Raw genomic sequence first — 26,495 nt, 5'->3', positions numbered from 1 at the left:
TGCGTGAATTAGTTGTTTGAGAATTTATTTAAAAATGGAACTTTGTTCTCTGCTTCTAGGATCGAATTTTAATTTCAACTCCTAGGTTTTTTTCTTGGTATGAACTTTGAATGGCATCTAAATGCATTAAAAATCTTATGAAGGTTATTTGAATTTTGATCTGACACAGAAAGGTAAGGTCAGCCATTTCTTGGGTTTATTAAAATGTGCTTTCTTTAGTAAGTCAGGAGGAAACCTCAGATTTAAAGTAGTTTAACATAATAAAATAAAATAAATTAATTAAATAAAGTAGTTTATGTTGGGGGCGCCTGGGTGGCTCAATTGTTGGGCATCTGCCTTCCGCTCAGGTCATGATCCCAGGGTCCTGGGATCGAGCCCCACGTCGGGCTCCCTGCTCAGCGGGAAGCCTGCTTCTCCCTCTCCCACTCCCCCTGCTTGTGTTCCCTCTCTCGCTGTGTCTCTCTCTGTCAAATAAGTAAATAAAATCTTAAAAAAAAAAAGTAGTTGTTTCATGCTTTGAGAGTCTTCTTTAGCCTCTGTCTAAAGGAGAGGATTTTGAAAATATGTGCTTCTCTTGTTACTAGCTGTTAGAAAACTAGGTGTAGAACCCTAGGAATTACTTTACTCACTTGTGTGAATTAAATATCGGAAAAAGATGGTAAAATATTAGCATCTTCCAATCTATATGGATAGAAGTCTGGTGAAGATACCTACCGCAGAACTAAGGGTCCACAGCAAGCGTAAGTCATGGCAATGCTCATCTTAAATATGCAGGCTGTGTGTGACCTCAGGCTGTGTTTGAGTCAATGACACGTTTCGTGCATTATAATTGGATTTACCACTCAGAGTGGAAGTCAGAATACGTGGGCCACATTTACGTGTTTTCTTTTTTATTGAATACATTTGACATTTACCATTGTGTAAATTGAAGACGTAGGTGTGTTGATTTGGTACATTTATATGTTGTAGCAATGAATGCTGCTGTAGTGATGTTTAGCACTGCTATCCCGTTACATAGTTACCCTTTCTGTCCAGTGTCGGGGGTAGTGAAGTTTTAGTGTCTTCGCAGGTTTGATGATGGTGGTTCAGTGTTGTTGTGTGGATTCATTGCCCTGCGTGAGTTCTCTGGCTTGTTTACTGCCCATTGCAAGTCTATACCTTAAACAACATCCATTTTATCCCTGCTGTGTTCACTTCTGCTTACAGTAGAATAGATAATTTCTATGCCACTGGCAGAGAAATTCAGACTAGTTTAACTTGTGAAATATTTATATGTCTGAGAGTAAAATGTAAATTTTAAAGCAATTAGGAGATAAAAACTTTGTCAAAACTGAGGTATTTCACGCAAATCATTGACCATAAATGAGTTTCTTCAGTGGTAATGTAAGAAATTGAGAGCACACTTTACGATACAGTAAAATTTTCTCTAACGGGTAGTCTCATTGAAAGAAAAAGAACGAATATATCCTTTTTACCCACATGAAAGTTATTTTTGATCATAGTATTTATAATTAAGAAAACTGTAGTTCCCTTTGAAGCCTCAGGAGTCACTAAATTATGTAAATAAACTCCAAACTAATGCATGTTTCACTTGTGGACAGTGGATTTACTGCTTCCCGTGGTTTTAATGTCTGCTGACACATTTCTGCTTCTTAAAATGCGAAAATAATCTTTTTGCATTATGTCATTTATTTCTACACTTTACATCTCTAACTAGGCTAAATGCTTTCATTGCCAATCTGGAACATTGGAGTACTTTATTACTACATTTGTAACTTCTTGTGTTAGTGTTCACAAATAAGGCAGAGTATTTTCATGTGTTTTCCATGCTTCATCTAGCTTCCATCTTAGATGTGAATTATAGGATTGTGATCAGGAACTGTTTGCACTGATTATGAAAAATGTTGAAGTGTCTGAAATGGTTGACCTACAAAGCAGCTCAGAAAACACATGTAAACCTCACTGCATCTATGTATCATAGCACTGAAGCATCCCACACTTTACCTTGAGCCCATTGTCTTTAGTTTCTACTGAACTGGTCAGCCTTTGTTGGCAACTGGGGGGGAACCGCGCGCCAGTGGGTTGCACATGCCTGTCTCGTGCCTTTTGCTGGCCTGGTGGGAGCGGTGCACACGCCTTGCCCGCCTCGCCCGTAACCCAGAGCACGGCCGGCAGCCTTGGCACACCGGCTCTGTGAACACTGTCTCTTCTTTAAAATGGCAAGTCCTGATCACACCCTAACACAGGAAATACACGTGGGTGTTTAGGACTGGATAGACAAGGTGCTTAGCCTGTCAGCCTTTTTAGAAAAAGTACAAAACAAAGTAGCTCAAGTAAAACTTAGAGAAGCATGACTGGGAAGAGGGCGGCCTTTGTTGGCTCCGTCTGAATTTCTGTGCTTTATCGATTTAATCACCAGGAAGCAGGCTTATACCCTGCAGGTGCACATATGCAGATTCCAAGAGAAATGTTCGCAATGAACATAGTAGCTGCTTAGTAAATGCTTGCTGAAAAAGGACCTTCACCTATTTCACTGAAAAAATGTGAGTTGATTCCCTTTGTGGGCAAACAAGGATCCCCCATGGCCGGTCACTGTGATTTCAGTTCATCTGCTGCCTGCAGGAGAGCAAGTCGAGCTCCCAAGCATTTGTAGTGATAACGTCAGTAAAGACAAACAGCTTTATGAAAGTCTCACCCAGGTTCTCAGGAAGAGTGAACTTACTGATCCAAAGCAAGGAAGAAAAAAAAAAGGCTTTATGAATTTGATGTTTTCCTAAGCTTCAGGTAAATCTCAGAGTTCTTTAAGTAAAAGGGTGTGTTTAACTGTGTGTGATACAAGTACCTGGAGGGATTGCTCAGTAGAGTGAAGGATGCCCTTGAGACGCTGTTTGCTGGACTCTGGGTAAAGAGCCCATTTGGGACGCCACTCTAGGGAAATTGGATTTGTTACTGCTCAGACGTCACAGAACAGCAGGGCGTGGAGTCTGCTATCAGACATGTTAGCATTTGTGGGGAAAGCTTAGATAATTCCAAGAGTGGTGTTAAAAAACAACAGTTACCATCTAAACCAGACAACCCGGAGTCCTTTATGGTGATTGATCTCGGTTTCTGTGTTGTGGAAGACATTTGAAAAATTCTCTCACATTCTTTTGCCTCATAATATGTGGGAGTTGAATTTTCTTGATTTGATTTATCTCGGTGGCGTGTTTTTCCTTTGAGCTAGCTGCTCAGTTTTAAGTTTCTGAGATGTGTGAAGTATTAACATTCCTGGTGTCCTCGAGCTTACTTGTGATCTGTTCAACACATCAGTTAAGCTCCGTAATATAATCCTGTTTCTGCCGGGCAAGAGCTACAGTATCCCAGAGAGATCGCTGATTGCGAGGTTGCCTGTTGTGTGATTTTACTTGAGGCAGTAGTTTCAGATGAAATCCTGTGGCCTAAACACAGACCTGTCACCAGGGGGTGGGAGGTGGGGGGTGTGTCGGGGGGTGGTGTTGCTGCTTATTGCCAGAGTGCCCTGTAATTCTTATCAGTGTCTGAAGGCTGTCTGATCTAAGAATTAGAACGTTTAAGATGCTTAAAATGCACTATCTTTTTCTTTTCTTTCTTTTTTTTTTTTCTTGGCACAAAACTTCAGGGAACATGCTCTTTTAATACGAGGGCTTGGGACTTCATTTTGAAGATTGACAAGAGGCTGGGGACCTAATTTATCTTGAAGGTTAAATAAACTCATTAGTCAAATGGGCTGTATCCTAAACTTCAGTCAAATGATCCGTGGGTCTGAGGCCACGTGATGCCACGTTTCACCTTTTCTCAGTGTCCATGCGCGTGAATTCTGCGCCGTTGTCTCTCAGACTGTGGGGCAAAGGCGCTGTCCTTACTGCGCCCTCGTCCCCACCCTTACAGCTTCAGAAGTACTCTTCACTGTTAGAGAAAGACCATCTAAATGCTCTAAAGCACATCTCACGTGGAGTACCGGTTCCAAATGTGTTTGAGTAGAGGGCAGCACTCTGCATTTTAAGCAATATTTTCTGCCTGTTGAGTATTTTGAGTGACCGTTGGTTGCTCTTATGACTTGATCAGCAGTAATTAATAAGAAGTGTAAATCAGTGATTCTCAGCCCTAGCCACACATTGGAATCATCTGAGGAGCTTTTAAAAAGTGCTAATGACCACAGTCCATTCCAGTATGAATTCAGTCAGAACCTCTGGGGCCAAGGCCCTGGTCTGTAATTTTTTTTTTTTATTACTAAAGTGATTTTAAAGTGCAGAAAGGGTTGAGAGCGCTGTAATAGACTCATAACTTTGTGAACATTTGTTGTATATATTACATTCCCTTCCAGACTTGTGGCCAAGTCTAGAGGCCGGTCGTGGCTGGCTCCTAGGTTAGATGAACCCTTATCGGAGGGCTTTCCAGAACTTTTGTCAAAGACCTTTGATTAATACTAATATGACAGAAGACTCCTCTGGTTTTATTTTACATAGTCTTAGTTTTACCCGTGAACTCATGTGAAATTGAAACCCAGAGATACAAGAAGCCTTTCTTTTTGAAGGGCATAGATGTGTGGAGAGGGCACTGTATCGTGAGCGTGGGGAGACGTGGTGCATATCGTGCAGACTGATAATTTTTGTGGATGAACTTGGAAAAGGGATCTCTGAAAACTGTCCTCATCACCGCAATGCAGTGATAGTTCTTGTGAAACAGGAATTTCAGGAGACAAGCGTTCATGCTAAAAAGATGTTCTTGGCTATCATGTATCCCAGATGTAAAACAGAAGCTTTATTTTACATTCCCCTTCCCAGGTAGACCTGTTACCAAAGGCACATTGGACGTAAAACACACGAGAAAACAGAGGTTGGCGTTTCTGCAGCCCGGAAGGCCCTGGCGCCTGCCCGCGTGGGTCTCTGCTTGGACGACTGGACTCTTAGCTGGCCGTAGGACTGCTTCCCAAACAGCGTTTTCAGACTTGCTGTGACACTGTAAGATCTGCCTAAGGTTATGTAACCTTTATATTTTTGGGTTGTAAATCTGGGAGGGACAATTTATCAGACCATTTTTTTTTCCATATCACGAAGCTGTTTGTAAATGTCATGAACAGTTGTAATGATGAAACATTTCACATTTACAGTTTATTGATGTCTTTATCAGACTCAGTTTGCTTCTTCCTGGTGTGGGGAGAGCATAGTGTAGCACCCAGGGGGCTCTCGCGGAATGTGTGCTCAGGGGACGGGCGCTCCAGTGTGTACCACTGCCTCTCGGGGGAGATAACTTCTAATTTATCGCCATCTCTGAGGAAGGGGAACAATAGCAACACTCCCTTATTTTTGTAGAGTTCTTTGTAACATTTGAAATCCTCATCGGTGATTAAGTGAAGATATTGCTAGGTGTTCTTGTTGAAGGAGAGCTTAGTGGTAGGAAGTTCGTGAACTTGTCTCAGAAGGGGAGAAGATTCTATTTCCTCACGTATGACCGATCTTGTCAGTTCCTTAACAAGCCTGCGTCTTTGATTAAAGATACAGATTTCGCTGTCAGGTCACAGTTACGTTTTGAAATTGTTCAAACGCTGCATGACTTGCTTTTCAGGTTTGCATAACATGATGCATGGATGGAAAACACTTCTTCTTTTTTTTTTTTTTTCTTCAGCTAAGACAGCAGAAGAGATGATTTATTGTACACGTGTTACATCCAGCCACAAATGAAAACAGAATTAGTCCCGAAAGTCACAGGTCCAGGGCAGGGGAAAACACTTCTTAGTTCAGTGAAATATGTCTCTGACACTCTTGGATTCTGAATTGTACCTTCTGAAAATGTCTTGGGAAATCTTGAATTTAGAGGCTATTTTTCATGTGGACCTTCAGACTGGGTTTTGTTTCTTTAGCTTCCAGGGGTCCTATCGGAGCTCTCAGAGCTGGGCCCTGCCCTGGAGACATCTTGAGGTAGCCGGAGAGCCTCAGCGGGCTGGTCCGGGGCGGAATCCCAATCCTGTGATTTAGATCAGTTACACTTCAATACTTTGAACCCCCGGGTTCTCTGTAGTGGGTTTAGTAATATCTACAAAGAGGTATTGTAAGGAAAGCGCTTGACACAGAAGATAAAAAAACCAGTTTTAATAGCCCTTTAAGGGGAAAAACATGACTGAGACACGGCCTTCTGCAGGCCAGCTTAGCAGCCCCTCCAGGAAAGAGCCTGCAGGACAACTCCTTGTCCATGCGCAGTTGGAGAAGCTACCTATGCTCTGGCCACAGCACCAAGTATTAATAGTGATCAGAAACGAGGCCATCATTTGGGATGAACATCAAGCCATTTTAGACGAACGATTTCATGTTAAAACAAATTTGATAAGTAATGGATACAGGTGACTGAATGCCTTTATACCTGGTGTGTCTTTATACATCCGTCCCCTAATATCTGCTACCACTTGAGGGAAAAAGACTGTCTCACCCAGTTAACTGGGCACGGTGCTTTAATGCGTATTTGTGAGTTGCACCCGAAGGATTAAAATCTGTACCCATAGCGCTTTGTTAAGCTGTACTTAAACTTAGTTACCAACTAGAATCTCTCCTGTTAAAATGTGTTACTTTTCTCTGCCTTCATCGGAACAGCAGACCTTTGTTTCTGTCACTCCTGTCCTTTCCCTGTTTGGCTCGTGCTGCTTGAATTGTGCGCCTTTTGCCGTAACTGAGGCCTGATGCTCTGGCGAGTCTGTGGTTTGCCTTGCTGCGTGAGGTGTGTTCCAGGTTGCCCCGCTCCAGGTGGACTGGATCTGCATCTGCATTGTAGCAACATCCCCAAGTGATGCTTGTGTTTGAGAAGCACTGGGTTAGTGTTTTCTGTTTTACTCAGTGAAACTGTGCTGTGGGGAGCATCACTCTTCTGAAAAAGGTGACTGGCTAGAGCATGGGACCGTGCTAGGGATCCTGTCTTGCCCTTTACTGTTAGGTTTGGTGATATGCATCTGACGAAGATGAGGGTTCTTCTAGAACACGTGATAGAGCTTATGGAGTCCTTTAGTAGAAGGCCCTGAAACCCTGGGCCTCGGGCTTCCTGGCCTACCATTTGAGACTCTGGATCTCCAGTTCTCTTTAGCACACCTGTTTTTCTGAGAGTTGAGTCAAGTGGGATCCTGCGTGTGAAATGCTGGAGCTGTCGATGGGGGTGGGGGTGGTGCTCCTCCAGCTGGTGAGCCCCGCCTTGTTAGAGGTCGGGCTGGCTTTGCTAGAGGTCACTGTGGTGATTGGAACAGATCTGTGTATTCTCTTCATCATGGCCTTAAAGATTTTAACTTGGCAGTTTTCTGGCCATGCTCACAGTCCTGACTTTCAATTCCAGGTAGCTACAATGAGGTTTGCATAGCAATGCTTTAGAGATCTCTGTGCTCTGCTGACCACCTAAATAGTTTGCTTGCCCCCTTTGTGACCCTGTGTCCTGTAACTTATTTCGTATACAATATGTTGATGAATAAAATTTTCATAACTCAAACAGGTCCTACTGTGGTTATACAATAATATATCCAATGAGCTACTACTTTCTTTTATTTTTTAAGAAAATATCTATATTTAATGATTTTATTTATTTACTTGTCAGAGAGAGAGAGAGAGCACACAAGCAGGGGGAGAGGCAGAGGCAGAGGGAGAAGCAGACTCCCCACTGAGCAGGGAGCCCGACGTGGGACTCAATCCCAGGACCCTGGGATCATGACCCAAGCCGAAGGCAGATGCTTAACTGACTGAGCCACCCAGGCATCCCTACTTTCTGTCTTTTAAATATAATTTCCTTATATTATAAAAATATGTATTACTATGTTATTATATTTATTATACCAATTGTGTATGTTATGCATAATTATATATTCTACAGCTAAATCTGTAAGTTTTCTGGGTCTCAAACCAGAGTAGGAGGTGTTCGTGTGATCCCTGTTATCACATGAACTCCAATGACTTTTCTCTCTATGTTGAAACATGAGTGAAGGGTCTCTGCAGTGTCCACGGTGTCTGCCAGCTACCTGTGGAACTGGTCATGGTTCTTTTTCTTGGTTCATAGATAGCTTTGGTCCAATAGATCGTCATGTGTGTTTCCAGAAACCTGACATAGAAACGTGTCCTGAATACTCTGTATCATCTGTTCTTACTCCTCAGCTTCCTGTTCATTTCCTGCTTCATCCAGTTACTCAGTATATTGTGTGGGGTGTTATTGTAACAGCAGATATATTTCAGAAGATAAACAATGTAAAACACATCCACTGAATAGATGTTTAGTTATCCTTTAAGGTAAAATAACTTTGTTTCTGTTTTTACATTTTAATGATAATTACCTTTTGTGCAATGTTAGTCTCTGTGCTAGACACTTTATATGTTTTATTAATATTTTGTTACTATAAAGAAGACACAATTATAGCAAAAGTTGTAAGTGCTACAGAAAATGAAATATGGAAGTCTTCGCCACCCTTCCAAAATTCCCAGTCCAGCTCTCCAGCAGGAAACAATGTTAGCATTTTGTATGTCTTTCTAGAAACTATCTGTGTATCCTAACCATATATATGTATCTCTCTCCTTTTTCAGTGAAATGGATTCATACCATATTAGGCTGTTCTGTAGCTAGGTTTTATTTACACTTAAAGATGTACTTTGGACTTCTCTGCATAGTAATATAGCCTGATCTAACTCATTCTTTTTTATTGTGCAGAATGCCCAGTGTACAGATATGACAAAATTTAAGTCTGCTATTGGTGATATTTTAGATTGTTTCCAGTTTTCACTGGTACAGACAGTGGGGCAGTCTGTAACATCTTTGTGCATTTATTTTTTTTTTTTTTTTTTTTTTTTTTTGTGCATTTATCTTTACACATTGTTCAAGTATATCCAAAAGATAAATTCCTAGTAGTACTATGGTCAAAGGATGGGGGTATTTAAAATTCTCATTAGGAGTGCCACGTTGCTCTCTTAGACGGTTGTGCTAATTTGCATTTGAAATTTAACTCTAAGAGCCAAGAGTAGAGACTGTAAGAGTGTAAATAATTTGACCCACATTCTCAAAGGTGGAAAGCAGTGGAGTCAGCTTTCAAACTCAGATCCACCCACACTGTTTCTTCTAAGCTACAGATGTCTCAGCCACTGTTTTGGTTTTTTTTTTTAATAATTTTTTTATTTATTAGAGAGCAAGAACACGAGGCGGGGGAGAGGGGTGGGCAGAGGAGAGGGAGAAAGGCTCCCTGCGGAGCAGGGAGCTGGATGTAGGACTCGATCCCAGGACCCTGGGATCATGACCTGAGCCGAAGGCAGACACTTAACTGACTAAGCCACCCAGGCTCCCCTCAGCTGCTCTTTTAAAGCATAATATTGGCTTTAAAGCTAGGAAGCCTTATTCCTTATCTTTTTATATTCTTAACACTCAATCAGCCAGTTATGATAATTCTTCCATTATAAATACACAGCCCTTTATGGTTTTGTGTATTGATTTTATATCCTGCAACTTCATTGAATTCACTTATTCTCACAGTTTTGTGGTAGAGTCTTTAGGGTATTCTACATATGATATCATGCCATGTGCAAAGAGTGACAGTTTTCTTCCATTCTGACTTGGAGGCCTTTTCTTTCTTTTTCTTGCCTAATTGCTCTGGCTAGGACTTTTGATACTGTGTTGAATAAAAGTGGCGAAAGTAAGCATCCTTCTTTTGTTCCTGATGGTAAAGGAGAAGCTTTCAGATTTTCACCATTGAGGATGATGTTAGCTGAGGGTTTGTCATATGTGGTCTTTATTACATTGAGATATGTTCTGTCTTTGTTGAGAGTACTTACCACAATGGATGTTGAATTTTGTCAAAAGCTTTTTCTACAACTATTGAGAGGACCGTATGATTCTTCTCCTTCATTCTGTTAATGTGGTGTATTACACTGACTGACTTATGAGGATGGAACCATCCTTGTGTCCCTGGAATAAATCCCACTTGATCACAGTGTATAATCCTTTTAATCTTTGTCAAACCCAGTTTGCTAATATTTTCTTGGGGATTTTTGCCTCTCTGTTAATCAGGGATATTGGCCTGTAGTTCTTTTCCTTGCAGTGTCCTTGTGTGTTTTTACTGTCAGGGCAATGCTGGCCTCGCAAATGCACGTGGAAGCTTTCCTTCCTCTTCTAAGCCCTTAATGGTTTTCAGAACATTTTTACATTCTCATTGTGGTCCTATGAGATGGACATTGATTATTATCCTGATTAATACATGGGAAGAACTGAGGCTCAGTGAAAAAAAGAAATTAAATTTTAAAATGTTATCAGAAGATGGTCCTTGACCAAAGGCCTTATGGCCCCCAAACTGCGGAAGCAGTATATAAAAACGCTAGGAGAAGAGGTAAAATAAGGGATGTGGGATTAGTGGCTTTGAATGTATTGATATTGGTGCATTATGTTCACGAACAAGAGGAAAATGCACTCAAATTTCTGGCCACGGGGCCCTGTCACACCTTAGGCCAGCAGTGGCTCAGGAACAGCTTTCTTTTGGCTGCCTGTGTGTGTGACGGGCGAGGAAAATGGGTGACTTAACAGTTCAGTGCATTTGATCCAGAACTTCCTTTAAACTTCACTGCAGACATAATCACGTGGCATTACATCTGTCATGATAGTTCCTTTTTTATTATGTTGATTCTTCCTCTGTCTCATCTGCTTTCCCCTTAGCTCTCTCTGTCTTAGGCTCAAACCAAATTTTTTTCTAAAGAAATAAGATGTTTCTCTGTAAGGGTGTAGGCTCCATTCTTGACTTCAGATCGAAAGTTTGCTGTTTTCCTGGCCAAATACATCTACTGAACTTAATCCACAGACATTTCTTAGAATAATTTTTTTCTGTTTTTGCTTTTAATTATTTTTTGCTTATAATTCACAACTTTAGTCAATTTGATTGTTCCTATTTTATGATTAAAAGAACCTGAATCATAAGAAGCTCATGTGACTTACTTCAAATACAAGCCAGTCAGAGTTCAAATGATTGTTTACTCTCTACTAGTTCCTACTGCATTGAAAGAAGTCTCCAATTTAAAAAACAGGTTATGTTCCAAAAATCCATTTGTCAGTCATGATTTGGCACTTGGACTGCATTTTACCAATGGTGGGGGGAAATGTTAATAACCTGTGATTAGGCCCCTTGGCCGGCTTACAGAAGTCTGTTTAGCTCTTATGTAACCACCTAATGATGCATTTGCAGTAGAAGTAAGAGAATGATCGTGGGATTCTGGTTACGAAGAAAACTCTTTCCCCGGAGAAGCGTCCAGTTGGGAGATGGGGACACAGAGGGAACTGGAGAGTCTACAGGGACATCACGGTGCTGTGAAGGCTGCTAGAGGCTGGGACACTGTCTAAAGCCCAGGTTCTTGTTAAAACTTTGAGGATTAGGTGGTTCTTAGACACTTGGCGCCGGCATAACTTCCGGGACAGCTGTGATTAGCATCGACAGGACTGATGGACAACATAGATTATCTGAGATGATATTAACGAACCTGATGGTAAAAACCAACCAGCAAATCAGAGAAAACATCCCCCCTTTGGTCCTCCGGGTGGCAGGGTCAGTGGAGCTGCAGACCCCACAAGCTGGGGCAGCCGGGCTGAGTTCTAGAGAGAAGGCAAGGGTCCCAGGTCGGGGGGAGAGGAGCCCGTGATGTCTCTGTGTGGAGTGTTTGTCCACGAGTGTCTGGTTCTGGGAAGTGACTGCATTTATGTCCTGTGGCTAGTGCTTCTTACACGTTCTAGGCTGCCTTGCACTTTAGCGTACGAACAAGCATCTTAAATTTCACTTGGCTTTGGAAAAGTCTAGTGCCTCTTTAGGTGCCCCCTGATTCATGTCTTAATTGTTCTCAGACATTTGCATGCAGCTTTTTTTGTTGTTAGCAAAAGGGAGGATACATTCTTGGTGAGAGGAAGCTGCTGTGACAGATCCTCCAGGGGAGGCCCTGCCCGGTGACAGCGGGCCTGCCAGCATACTGTGCCGGGTGCCTGTCCCAGAGAGGGAAACTGCCTTTACTACATGTTCAGGACCCCTCCCCGTTGTCCCTGCAGAGGAGGTTGGGACCTGTGACCACTTTCAGAAGTGATAAGACAGGAGGAGAGAAGTCAACATCCACCCGGTTTTATGTATATTCTGATGTTTTATAGATTCTTTGTCTTTCCACTAAAATAATTTACAAAGAAATTGTTTGACATCCATGTAATTCTTCTGTCTCTTATGATGTTGAATTTGTGCATGTGTTTGAGTAGTCTTTTTCTGTCCAAAAGGTAAATACAGTAATGATGCTGAATTTGTGCCCAGCGTCTTCTGGGCACCAGGATCAGATTGGAACTGCGCATCGCTGTGGTGCGCTCTGCTCAGAAATGCCCCTGCCATGGGGCAGGTGTTGGGTGAGAATGCACACGGGACCTTCCTGGTAGGGGCCCAGGTTTGCCAGATTGGATGACCATATGCTCAGACTGAGCCAAGGTGATTTCTTCTGGTGCCTGTGTGACCGCAGGAGGCGGGGAGAGACCGGGGAGAGACTGCTCTGGAGGCTATTCTGTCTGCTTGAGGAGTGCCCTGCCTGAAGGGCTAGTGAACTGCTCGGGCTCTTGCTTTTTTCTCGTTGGCTTTCACGTGCTGGTTAAACAGACTCCCGGCAGTGGGTGACCCGTTGTTCTTACTGCAAATTCCCAGATTTTGTGCATGTGGTCAGAGGTGAGGTGGGTGAGTGGGGAGGGAGGAATTTGTGTGTTTTTGCTTTCATTTGTTGACGGGACAGAAACATGCTACTGGTAATTTGTTAATTTTCCTTTACATTGAAAGCCTGGACCTTCTGGTAAAAGGAAGAAAAGTTAAAAACAAAAATCTCATTTCAAACAAATCCTGCTCATACTATTTTCTCATGTGCAAGCAATGCTACATAATGTAGAAGACAAAGCAATAAGTTCTTGGCAACCTACGTGGCTTGTTCATTTTTTAAGCATTATAGTCATCAGTTGAGGAGGAAAAACTCTGGTGTCTGATATCTTGCCTGCAGCAATTCTTGGCTTAGCTGATTACTTTATATTTTCTTTTGTTTCTTCTTATTCTAGGACTTGAGAGACTTAGGGGAAAAATCATATGTTCTTGAGATCTTTCTAAGACATGAGATGTTCTTAAGATTATTCAAATTATCTTAACCTTGACAACTCACTGCCCTCATGGTGGCCCTTCATTTTGTCATTACTCCTGTGTCCTAACACCCCATGCCTGGGTGAGGAGTCGAAGGGCGATGTTGGTGCCCTCTCTCTCCCTGTCCTCTCCTAAAATGCGCCAAGTCTTACTCCATACTTCACACCAAGGACAAGCACGGGGAGAGAAGGGTTAAAAGCAGAGGTGGGGAGGGACAGGTGGGTGCACAGAGCAGCTATGGGCCCGAGTGCTGCGGGCCGCTGGGCCCCTTGTAGAGGCTGCTGCGTTCCCTCCACGATTTCGACTCCTTCCAGTAACTTTCCTGTCTTGTCTGCGTCTCTGCCTGCCTGCCTGGCACTGGCTGGTTTTATATCATTTTCTCTCTTAGGGCCAAGAAATTGGAACATGGCTGTGAGCAACGGGAACAGTGATTTTGTGGTTCTGAGCAACAGCAGCAGCGCAACCAGTGCCCCCAAGCCTGGCGCCCTCACTGCCTGTGATGGGGACCTTGCCTCCCAGCAGCTCACACCCAGAGAGGCACCAAAAACAAAAGTGAGTCTGAATGGATGCCTGCAGGTCAATGGCACCGTGAAGTCCTCCTTTCTGCCCGTGGACAGCCACCAAAGAGTGCCCACGATGTTGTCCCCGTGCTGCCACCTGTGCCCGTTCCATCAGCCCCTGGCCGGCCAGAGCAGTCACCCAGAGGGCCGCCCTGAGGCTGGCCCGGCCGCGCCTTCTGCTCTGGCCTCATGCTGCACGCAGCCACGCTCCGAGTATTCTGCACCTCTGTGTCCCAGCCACTCGCCCGTCTACCAGACTGCGTGCTGCCTGCAGCCCTCTCCGTCCTTCTGCCTGCACCACGCGTGGCCCGGCCGTTTCCCACACCAGCCCATGCAGCAGCATGCGGCTGGCTTCAGGTGAGTGTGCACAGGTTCTGCTCGCCTTCGCATCCAACCAAGCCCACACGAGTGCCCCTGCTTGTGTTGATTGCCCCAAAAGGAGGAGGATACATGTGTCAGAGAAGGAAAACCAGAATGCACATGAAATAATGTGTCCCTGTCTCATCCATTGAGCTCTTCGTCAGACACTCGTGCACTTTCTGCCTGCCTACCAGTTGGTTCGGTGTCCTGGTGGCCTTGACTTACAAAGTTCCGTAAAACTTTCCATCAGCAGTTGCTGTTACTACTGGTGGGGGATACATCTGTGACGAGGCTGCCTGAACAGGAGTCTTGATGGTCATCAACCTTTATGACAATGAAGCAGTTGCTTCCTCACGCTTCCGAGCGGCCGCGTCTACCAGCTCTGTTCGTGTGGTTTGGGTGACCATCAGTATGTGGAGACCAGACCTTTCCTCGAGGGGGGAACCTGTCGATCTGTAGCGTAGATCTTTGAAAACTATGTTTTGTGAAACATTTTTGGGTCTGTGTCATGGCCGGCTCCTGCCCTGTCCCAGCGTGTGCTTTCTGTTCTGTGTGTCTTCCGCTGTCTCCTCCACGCGCACTGCAGGTGAGTGATGTTGGTGTATCTTAGGAAATACTGAGTGCTTTGGAGCAACCAAGTATGAGTTCGCATTCGTAGGTAATGAGCTTTCGGTGAGCTGGGAGAGCACTCTTCTTTTCTGATGAGGCTAGAGTTTACACACAGGGAGATGCGCCAGTCTGAAGTGCACAGCTTGATCGGCGGTGACCCTCGTGGTCCACACCTCGGCCCACTTGGAACGTTTCTTTCCGGGGTGATGGAGAACGTCCCCTCCGGCTGCCTCCTCCTCGTTCCTGCTCTCTTCAGCCGACCTGGTCGCTGCTCTGAGCTCTGTAACCGCGCGCTGGTTGTGCCTGCTCTGAGATCTTGTGCGAATGGAGTCCTACAGTACGTACTCTCCAGTGTCCCGCAGTTTCGACTCAGCGTAGTGTTGGAAGACTCGTCTAACTGCTGTGTGTCGTAGTTTTCCTTTCTGTTGCTGAGCCACAATCCACTGTGTACCTGGGACAGATTCACGGTCACCTACAGAGTCCATCAGACCTCCAGTTGTGAAGTACGTCCTGGGGGCGTCACGTACATAGGGTGTGCTGACTGTAGCTAAGAACACTGGGCTGTGCATTTGGAAGTTGCTAATAGAGGAGATCTTAAAAGTTCTCATGGCAAGAAAAAGCTTTTGTAACTATGGGTGGTGACAGATTTATTGTGATGATTTCACAATATATACAAATATCAAATTATGTTGAAACTCATATAATGCTGTATGTCAGTTACAGCTCAGTAAAAAAAGGAGTCAGATCCAGAAAGGGGTTACGTGATGGATCCTTTTCACCTTTATCAGGTTTGGGTTGCTGTTGACATTATCTGGTTTCACTGTTTTAAAAAGAGGGCAGAGAGAGAGATGGGGAAAGACAGTGGGGCTCGGGGACTGGGGGACATTCCTCTGCAGCGTGTTTCTGCAGTTTCTAAATACGTTTTCCACGTCAGGGGCAAGAGTCTTTTAGTCACAGAACTATGGGAAGGACTGGCCAAAGCCATTTTCAGAACGCTAATCCTGATAGCATTGTGCTGCGTGACCACTTTGGATTAAATCGAGGAAGTAATTGACTTTGAAATTATGTGGTCATCGATATTGATGCATTAGAATCATCAGTTATATGGTTGCAGGGTGTGAGGGGAGACAGATAGTTCTACATTTTGAGGCTGATCCCTCCTTTAAAAAACTTGAGAAAATATTAAAGCTATGGGCAGGGAACCAATTCTTTTAATACAGCAGGCCTGTCAGTATTTTCATGACTTTAGCTTAGCGTTTCTGAAAAACCTATTCTTAAAGGGATGAGAGTGCTATGTACATACAACTTTGAATAGGACGGCACTGAGGTGGCTCAGTCAGTTAAGTGGCCGACTCTTGGTTTCAGCTCAGATCATGATGTCGTGAGAGGTCATGAGACTGAGTCCCGTGTCAGGCTCTGTGCTGGGTATGGAGCCTGTTTAAGATGCTCTCCTTCTCCCTCTGCCCTTCCCCCAGCTCACTCGCACTCTCTCTCTCTCTCTCGCAAATAAGTAAATAAATAAATGAAATCTTTAATAAAAAATAAAATAAATAGAATGGCATTAAAAAACACAGATAAAAATGCCATATTTGTCCATCAAAAAAAGTTGTAGAAAAAAGTAGAATAGAAGTTTTTCATATAGAATTTTTCTCAAGAATTTGAGCCTTTTGATCAACTATGTATAACATAGAACCTTTTACAGATGCTTGTAAAGGCACGTCTGTTCGCAGTTGGGTCTGCCATATACTTCACTGTAAAATGTGTCCTGCCAAAGCCACTTCCTTATTTTATACATTTACTTATTTATATGATCAACAGTACTTACTGTTGTGATGCGGGGCATCACAGATGTAATTCTGAACAAGATGAGACTATGAGGTGGTAGGATGGGAGACAGAAGAGCCAGCCACTGCTACGAAATCATGAGACGTGTCGCCGAGAAGGAGCTCATGGGCTGTGGGCGAATAGAAGTCACCAGTGGGGACGGGAAGGGTTTGCGCAAAGACGTGTCTCTGCACCCACGCCACAAATGGGCCCACCTGACTGGTGTTTGCGTTTGTCTTTTAGTTTTGTTTATAAAACACTTAAGCCATAGAGAATGTTTTAAAGGGTCAGTCAAGTGGAAACTGTAATTTTATCCTGGCCCATTTACGCTGCTGTCTTTCCTTACCTTCTATAAAGTGATAGGTTCTGTCTTATCCCTTCTTGGCCCTTTAGGCTCCAGCACCTCTCTCGAAAAGATTCATTAGATCAATGTGTGTGTGCTTTTTTGCTTTGTAACATTATCTGTTAATCTTTTGGTGGATAAAATTAAGATCAGTGCACGAATTATAGTAATACCCTATTTTAATTCCATTTATCACCAAATATGAGGTAGTTTACGTAGATCTCATTTTAAAGCTTCCAGTTGTTCATTTCTAGATTCCCATCTTCATACCGCCAGTCTGGCCATTAACTACGGGGTCTAATTGAGAACACTAAGGAATTCAAAAAGGCAAGATGTAATGTCTCCCTACCAAGAGACAAGGCTACACCCCACTGGCCATCTGAATCATCTGGGCAGTTAAACATTAAATAAGTATTATAATAATGATGTTTCCTTTGCAGTAGAAAAAAATAACTCTAGGCAATCAGAGGAGGGAAGGAACCCTGTGGGTTGATGAGGTGAGAGGCCCTCTGACAGGGGAGGGCTTGCAGGGAGGGGGGGTAGGGGTGAAGGGAGCAGGAGCGGAGAGTGGAAGGAGGGTGGAGGGAGGGGACAGAGCATGGAAGGGGTAGGGGAGCAGTGGCAGGGCATGGAAGGGGGAAGGGCGGGGTTGGAGCATGCAAGGGGGAGCGGAGCGGGGGCGGAGCGTGGGTGGCTGGGAAAGGGTGAAGGAAGTGCATGCAGACTGACAGCGTGTGGAAGGATGAGTAGAGTGAACAGCATGGCGGGAGTGGAGTGTGTGCGTGTGCGTGCACACGTCTATGAGTGCGTGCGTGTGTATGAGTGCGCGCAGGCGTGGCGGCATGAGAGCGGCCCTGCTGGAGCATCCTGGATCTAGATCTGGAAAGTGCCCCCTGGAGCCTCTCAAACTCCGCGGGATTGGTTTGGGGTGCTCTTACTGCCATCTGAAGATGGAAAGGTAATTGTGTTATGACACAACTAAGAAAGTTCTGCTTCCAGAAATTAGCAGACAGATTCCTAATCCAAGCCCTGCAAAGAGCTGTTCTCCATGGTGGCGGAGGACTCCATGAATGATGCTTGGCAAGTCCCATACTCAAGTGGTAGGGAACCTGTGATGGTTCTGGGTGCCTGCCAAACACAGGTTTACTTCCCTGAAGGTGGTTTCATGGACAAATGGTCACTCTGAATGTCCCCCCATGGCCGGAGGCTTGAGAGCTGTGCAGTTGAGCAGGCTTGGCACTGAGGAGCCTGTGAAAGGGGCTGACAGTCGAGCACACCCTTGTCCGTGTCCTGAACATTGTGCCCTATGCCGTTTGTGGCCTGTGTCGCCTTCTCCTGCCGTCCTCCTGACTCTTCCAACGTGTGGTTCACTTGCTCAGAGGTGTTTGCTCTCCCCTAGGACGCTACTTGCTTTCAACTCTTTTTCTTAAAAAAGTAAGAATTGAGAACTCTTGTGTTATGTTACGAGAGAGAATCTACCTCCTGAAATCTGGTTTCTTTGTATACAGTGTATCATAACACCCAGGGGCCAGATGACAGCTCTGAGCATTGGTTTCCAAACTGTCTTCCTATGATGCACGTGCTCTGCAGTGATCTGCGCTTTTCCCCTTTCCTGAGCCCTGGCAATGGAGTTATTTCTATTTAGCTGGGAAATTTGAAACAGAAATCACGTTGAACACATCATTAGCATTGTGGCATGAGCCTGGCATTGACGCAGATCCCAGTGTCTGATTTGCCCCAATCACTAGACTCAAACCACATGGCTTTTCTAAGATGCTGAAACGATGAGTGGACAAATTCAAAGTTAGTTATTCACTTATTCAGCAAGTATTCAATGAGTACTTGCATACATGGTGTCAGGTGCTGAAAACAGAGGTAAAAATGGCATGGTCCTTACCTTCAGAGGTGCAGAGGTGATATGGACAGGGCAAGAGCTGGGTCTCGGCCTGGGCAGACTCTAGGTAGGTCGTCCACTGTGTTGTCTGAGGTACAGAAGTTAAACATCGGTGTTCTTCGTCCATGTATTAATTCAGAAAGACAACCAGATCATAGTTGTATAAATTCTTCCCTCCTGTTTTCTTCTTTTACAACGGAAGATTACTAATAGCGACATAATCCTAATCCTACTGATACAGATTGTAGGACTGCTGAGCAGGCGTGTTGCAGGAAGGGATGGTCATACTGTGTGCTTTAGACGGGCACTCTTCACAGGGCCCAGTAAACTGCAGAATTCAGTTCTAAGTCCTACTGGGCACCGTTCGCGTGCTCCAGAGTCCCCTGTGCCAGGGGCTCGCATACTGGACATTCCCATTCCAGCAGTTTCTGGCATTTCCCATTCTACCAGTTTTCCTGGGCAAGGCCGTCTCTCTTTTCTCTTAGAGCAACTGAGGTCCCTTCCAACCTCCGTGGCAGCAAATGGAGCCCCGGTGATGTAGGGTAGCAACAATATTTGACAGTGAATAATACCCTTTTTTGTCCACATGATTCTGGTTAATTGGGGTTTGATTGCTTGTATTTTGTTTACTGTATCACAAAGAAATGTCAAAAGATAAAAACCCTTTCCTTTAAAAATCTAAAGGAGTAAAGCCCCAGACTATAAAAAATTGTAGTGGGTCAGTATCCTCTAGAGGCCCCAGTTCCATCCCACAACCTGCCACGTTATTTAGATGAGTCTGAAGGCAAAAGTGCTGGTGTATTTAATTTGTAGCCAGCGGGTATACAATACGTCAGACAGTTTTTCTGGGGGTAGGGAGACAGCCCTACTTGGAGGCACCACTGGTGCTACTTTACGGCTTGTGTTTCTCTTTTCCAGCCCCCTCTCCCTTGCTCCCCATGCCAGATGAGGGGTGTGCACGCGGCTTGGCGTGCACATGCCCGTGTGAGTCCTGGCACTGCCGTTCGCTGGCTTTGTGTCTCTGGCAGGAGTTCATCTCTCTCAGCCTTCGTTTCTGTCCTGTAAAGACGGGAGGAACTGTTCCTCTTCTGATTGTGTTCCTTTCTGTTTTTTCTCTTTCTCCTTCTGTTTTTCACTCCATTAGTCTTGTTTCAGAAGTCAGGCTGTGGCTGAACCCTGGCGGAAATAGGTACGTGATGTATTGCTTTTCACTCTTATCCCACCGACCCCCTGAAGAGCAAGTGTAGCAGATGGTCATGGACTCGCCGTCTGGACAAGGAGAGGGTTGTTGAGAAGAAGCGGGCCTCTCCCGCCCCAGAGACCCGAGCCGCTGTACTAATGCTAATATATGGTCTGATTGCATGGTTAATTTTAGAAGTCTGGTAAGATTTAATCTTGATTTCATTGAAAGCGAGGTTTATTTTTAAATTCCTTAAAGTAGTCAAAATTTACTTTTAAAACAGGGTAATGTTTGTAGAATCTAAAATGTTCCGAGCTTGCTTGCCAAAGTCAGTCCGTTTGGCAGTCTGATGGGGTGAGACTTGTCTTAGAGACTAGTGTGCATAAGGGAACAGATTTCGGAGGGTGCCATGGAACGCACATTTCAGACTTTGGACCTTGTTCATCCTTTACTTTCATAGTAAATGTCAGCAAACAATGCCCTCTTTACTTGAAAATTAATTAGTTAATATGACATTTTGGAGTGAGGCAACCATGTTTTCTTCACCTCCTTTCCGTGTCAGTGAGCGTTGTTTAGCAGATACTAGAGACTGAAGAGAAAAAAAAAGAAATGGTTCAAATTTTCTCCTTTTCTTTTGGCTAAAAAAAAGTTTAAAGAAAGGTAAGAAGTTGGTAAGACCAACAGTAAACCCTAATGAAAGGATCAGGTACATCTCTTCAGGAAGACCCCAATTGCTTGCTGAGGGCATCCTATTTCCAAACTTAAGTGCTTGGCTAGCTGTCACTTAAAAGAATTTATATAACTTAATGTTTATTAGGAGAATTTTGATTGCTATACTATTTTGTATTCTTTTCAGCAAATTGACTCCATAAAAACGCATCTCTTTTTTTTTTAAGCACAAATCAGATATCTAACCAGTGGGTTGGTATTTTGGATATGAACTACACCTGGGGCGTACCTAGTAAATATTTGCCCTGGAACTCAGTAAATATTTGTTGAGTGATCACAAAAACAGTAATTCTTGGAATATCTTATGTAATGAAAAACTCACAGAGTTTAAACTTTTTAAGGAAACCTCATGAAGTTAGACCAGTCACTGGCATCAGGCACCATGATGGTCTCAGAGGGTAGAGATGATGAAGACAAACTCAGGTGCTGTCTGAGCACAGAGATATTCTAGAGTGTCATGTGAGTCCCAGAGAGGGATTCGGGGGGCCTTGCCTAAACGCACATGGCCTGCAGCCTGCCCTGCAGGAGCAGGAGGTCTGGAGGGGCTGGGAGTGGGGGCGTGGTGGGGGCGTGGCATGTGGTCTCCTTTGTCTGGAAAAAGACCCAGAGAAGGGGTGACAGCACGTTGTGCAGGGTGTGTTCCTTTCATGGAATGCCGGAAGCACAGCGTGCTGCAGTGCTCCAAGGAGACTGCCCCCCCCCGTGCCCAAGCAGCACGTGCCCATTGTTGTGTGAGCATCATAAAGAACTTACTAAGGACTTACACACAGCAGCTATATAATTCTCATACCTTTGATTCACTGACCTTTCCCTGGGCCTGCTGAACCAGGTTTTGGTACTCCTGTGTGTCTCCAGGGCCTAGCACGGTGCCTGGCATTTAGTAAACACTCAAATTAATTGTTTAACAGGCTATTAAATAATTGAGCATCCATCACATCCTTGTGCAGAGCTTATTTGTATGATGTGATAATTTGATAATGAAAATCAGGAACTATTGGTCTAACGTAGTAAGATATTTTCCCAAATAGTGGAGGAAGACTCCACAGGTTCTGTTTCCCTAAAAACACTCTTATTACTGTTGTTTGAGTCTACTTGGGGGGATGCCTCCTTCTCTTCTTTAAATCTCCCTGCAAATGCATTGGTGTCTGACTTTTAAAAAAATGGGGGCACTTGGGTGGCTCAGTCGGCTAAGTGTCTGACTCTTGGTTTGGGCTCAGGTCATGGTCTCAGGATCCTGAGATCAAGCCCTTCATCGGGCTCCATGCTCAGTGCACAGGCGGCTTGAGATTCTCTCTCTCCCTTTGCCCTCCTCCCCCCCACCCCACGCGTGCTCTCTCTTCTCTCTCTCTTCCTCTCTCTCTCAAATGAATAAATCTTTTTTAAAAAATCGCAGACTCATTCGTGAAGAGCAGAGGGAGGACATGTAGAAACCCGGGCCTCATACAGTTCCCAAGCTGCCTTCATACCTGATTCTGGAGCCCCTTTGAGAAAGTCACACGGGGCCAGGAGCCTTTGCTCCGGGAAGTTGGCCAGGAATAACCTTTCTGTTTGCTCGGCTCCAGCCACCTCCAGGATATTTGCAGGTCTTGTAAGAGTGACTTTATAAAGCTGATGGATGAACCATAAATTCCTGAATAAGAGTTTGGGCTTTTCTTTGTTCATATGTATTTTATGGATTTAGAAAGCAGACTCAAATAAGAAGGTGCAGGACCAAATGTGATACCTTTTTCTATGTAGATTTGTGAGTTAGGTGGTTTGAACAATCCGGGGCTCTGATCGTTACCAAGTAGCTTGAGATTTAAGCATGATGCTTTCCTAGGAATGTGAGCAATTTACTGCTTCTAAGCACTATTCTGTGTGTCTAGTAAGAAGTAAGGATGGACAGTTAGCACATTCATTCCTTCAGACCATATTTGTGTGTCTGTGGTCACCTGGGCCTGCCCACCTCCCCTTCCTGAGACACTGCTTTCATTATGCCTCTTGGCCCTGGCTCAGGGATCCTGCACGGTTTCCCCCAACTCCTTGACCTGGCATTGGAGTCTGGGAGGGAGTGTGTTTGCTGGAGGAAGGAAGGGTGGTAGTTCAGGGGAAAGTCTGTAACCCTGGACAGGAACAGGGTGACAGATCTCAGGCAGTGAGATGACTATAACAGATTTTCTTCCTGCCATTCAGCAGTTTAAATAGAAGTCTGATTAATGATGGCCTGGGTCTTTGTTTCCACTTACAGATAATTGAGACTTAGAATTTTTGGGATCCCAGCCAACACTAAATATTCTGGGGCTTTATTTTTTAGGTATTAGCCTAGGAGTTTTTAGTTGTCAGCCATTGGCCACCATATTGACTGCCAGAAAATAAAACTACTTCATTGTAAAGCAATCCCTAGCAGACATGCATTTAAATGTATTATCCGATTGTTAAAATGTCCCCCTTGGACGCAGAGTTAAACCCCACCTTGAGCTCCACATTGTACTGATTTTTTTTCTTATTTTACTTTCTTACCCTCATCCTCTTGTCCCAAAGAACATTCTACTTGAGCAGCATTTGTGTCTGGTGAGTATTTTGGCTTGAGGATTTTAGACTTCATTCCAGCATTCCATGCTCTTAAGTTAGTTAAGTTTAATAAGATTTTGCTGGCTTTCTGTGAGCTTTTCTTGGGTCTCTTATTAGTGATTATCATTCACATCTTAGTAAGAAAAGTATATGCTGTCCTCTTATTTAGCATGTTTGGTGCGGGGCCCCCAGCAATAGTCTTGCGTGGGAAGGCTCACATTTAAGGGCAAGTGCTTTATAATTTAGTGTTATTTTAACTGTAATGCATGGGGCTGTTTGCTTTATAACTTCCAGCTAACCCGTGCAGGTGTAACTTCATGGGCTGAGGAAGAATGTTTTCTCTTAACCAAAGCTACTTCTCAGCCATTTAAAACTATTTTTAATGAACCGATTGTGCTTTTCAGTGTTGGAATGTCTTTTAATAGTTTCCTTATTAACACATAAGGCACTCTTGGGTTCCTCTTTTGGGGTGTGCCCTGCGTGGGACCAGAGCCACGTGGTATTTTGACCTTTAGTGACTGCCTGTCCTCTTTCCCCCTTCTAAGTGGCAGAGACAAAATGTGTTTGAAAATGAAGTTCCCACGACCTGCTTCCCTCACCTTTCAGCGAGCAGCCGAAGAGCTGCCTTTTAGCTAGTGGTCTCTAAAGAGGAGATAATTAATTAATAATAGAAGAGGAAGAGACATCCTTCCTCATCGTCCCCAGTTTTGTATAACACAATTCCTTTCTTGTTTACTGAAATCGCTGGGGAAAAAATAGCATCATGTCTTGCTTGCTGCTTAGGACCAGGCTCTACTGATAAGACATTTCTTTTTAACTGAAACTGGAACTCAGGCTGTTCCATGGAAGTGGGATTTGTTCAGTGTATGGGGCTTTGAGTCTCAGTGGGACAGACAGGGAATCACGTATATCATGCACAAACATACTTCCCTTTTGGAACATCACATAGAGATGCCTCCACGGGTCCCCAGGCTCGGTTACTAGTGGGGGCCACTGTTCTCGCTCTTCCCTCCGTGTCCCCACTGGACATATGTCCTTCAGTGTCAGCTTGTTCCTCTTCTGCCAGTTTCAATTAAATTGGCTCAGGGATCCTTAAATACGTTCAAAATGCATGTTCCTGTCATTGTGTCTGCTGAATCTTTCATTACATCTCTGCAAAATTCTTAATGTCTCCAGGGGGAAAACTGCAAATCACAGCTCAACTGGAGCTGGGATTTTCTCAGCTGATCAGTAGCCACTGGATGCTCACCTGGGCTTCCAAGTGGGTAGAAGTGAAAGACAGCAAAGGAGATTCAGCAGCAGGATTGCCCATAACCAGACATCTTAGCAGTTCGGTCATTTCGGAAAATATGCTTTATTTTCTCCCATAGAGTTTCCTATCAGTCATAAAGAGAATATAAAACTTGTATGTTAAAAGTGTAGACATTGATTACTGAAGGTAGAAACGGTCATAATCAGGAGTCTAGATGTATCTTGGATGTAAATTCAACATGGTTTGAAATAGGATTTTAGTGTCACGTAATTTGCAAGTTAAATATCTTATTTTTCATTAGTTAAAATAACCAACCTAAGACATTCTGCTTAAAAATCATGATTTAAAAGAAAAGCAGTTCTCTGTCATTGTGAATCAAGTCTGTAAAACGTAGAGCACACTCACGTGCATTTCATGTGTGCACCAAGGTGTGAAGAAGGGAAGTGATGAGACGGTCGGTAGGAGCCGTGTCTCCCCTTCTCTCATCTGGAGATGCAGGCTCTGTGTGGAAATATGGTCAGCTACCAGTGGCTTCTGTGTTAATGGCGTCCTTGAATACGTCTGGTCATGTACACAATTGAGAAAATTTAGTTTTCCATCAGCATTGCAATTTAGATTATGTAACATTTAAATTATTTTTATTCTGCTATCACATGACTATCTCCTTTACATAATGTCATAACAAAATTATCTTTCTAAGAATTTTAACAGTAAGCTTCATCACTACCACAAATATTCTAAGGTATTCCAAAATAATGAATAATAAGCTTGAGTAAATGTATGAATGAGTAAAATTCCTTCGGAATTATGAGATGGGACTTGGTTGTGTCTTTAGCCAAGAAACTGGATTTCAATGGCATAAAGTCTCAAATTTATAACAATATTAGTGGTTTTACCGAACCCTTCCTATATACCAGACCTTGTGCTCTATTTTACATACGCTCTCTGATTTAATCCTAAATAGCCCGGAATTCAGAGCTGTTGCTCATCTCCATCGCTAGATGAAGCGATGAAGTGCCCTTTCGGAGACTAGGGGCTTACAAAGACGGGCTTGGGGTGAGTCCTGGTCTTTCGCCTGCATGTGCGGCTCCGGCATCAGAGAACGAGGCGTCTTAGTGTCAGCAGAGGTTCAGGAGTCCGTTACTGCTGTGTTGGAAGCACGGCAGGCCCTTGAGGTCACAGATCACATGCAGACGATGGGCCTCGGGCTGCAGGAAGATTTCCAGGCCGGGAGGCAGAGGCAGCTCCTCACACGCCTCTCGCACAGACCGGAGGGAGAGTCCACCCGATTTCCCCACTGTCTGTGTCATGTCCGCACTGCGCTCCAACAGTGTTGTTGGAAATGCCAGTGGTAAGGAGTAGATCTCGCAGGTTTTAAGTGCAATACGCCCTTTTTGGAAGAGCTGTCCAGACGGGACCCTCTGCTTTAGATGTCAGGCTGCCCCCGACCCCCCAAGGGTTCTGGCGCTCCTGCTCTGCCTCCTGGGAGAAGCGCGTCCTCATTGCAAACCCCTGAGCACGCTTCCTTGTGCGCCTCTCTGTCCAGTTTCCCCCAGCGGGACTTAGGCTCAGCCGCTGGACGCGGACAGCTCACCTGCTTCTTGAGAGAACAGCCGAGGCGTTTGCCGCCAGCCGCAGGGAGTCCTGGATCTGAACCCTGCCCTCACACCCTCTTCTGTGCAATTTGGGGGGGTTCTTTATCCTTTCTGTGTCTCGGTTCCTCATCTATAAAATCTCCACCTACCTTTCAGGATTGTTTTCAGAATTAAATGTTTACTATGCCAAGTGCTTAGGACGTCGTGTTTGGCACGTAGTGAAGTTCTCTACGTGTTGACTCTTGCTATCTCTAATACGTAATTATACTTCATGCCTGGACTCTGTATGACCTGCAGGCTGACTCCACCCTCCCCCTCTCCTGGTGATACCCAGATCGGTGACCTCTTCTGACAAACCCGTCTCCTTTCTCCTCCTGAGTTCTGTGGCTTGCAGTCCCCGCTTATGACCCCTTCGTACACAGCTTCCTCTCCGTAGCCGCAGCCCTGTGCTTCCT

General features: G+C 44.4%; 1 protein-coding gene across 4 annotated transcripts in view; it reads left to right on the top strand.

Annotated features, from left to right (window-relative positions):
• The window catches only part of DISP1 (dispatched RND transporter family member 1), a 101,161-nt gene that overhangs the window by 42,924 nt on the left and 31,742 nt on the right, over positions 1-26,495 (top strand). For 2 of the 4 annotated variants that reach the window (XM_021679480.1, XM_021679479.1), the window contains exons 2-3: positions 4,803-4,979; positions 13,533-14,061. In XM_021679480.1, coding sequence (XP_021535155.1) covers positions 13,550-14,061 — 512 coding nt within the window. In that variant the 5' untranslated portion in view covers positions 4,803-4,979; positions 13,533-13,549. Of the gene's footprint in view, positions 1-4,802; positions 4,980-8,196; positions 8,268-13,532; positions 14,062-26,495 lie in introns of those variants that run through there. The other 2 variants (XM_021679481.1, XM_021679482.1) reach the window with 2 other exon arrangements.

Source organism: Neomonachus schauinslandi, chromosome 6, assembly GCF_002201575.2.
Source record: "Neomonachus schauinslandi chromosome 6, ASM220157v2, whole genome shotgun sequence".
Lineage (NCBI taxonomy): Eukaryota > Metazoa > Chordata > Mammalia > Carnivora > Phocidae > Neomonachus > Neomonachus schauinslandi.
This window is presented reverse-complemented; position numbering and strand designations above follow the sequence as displayed.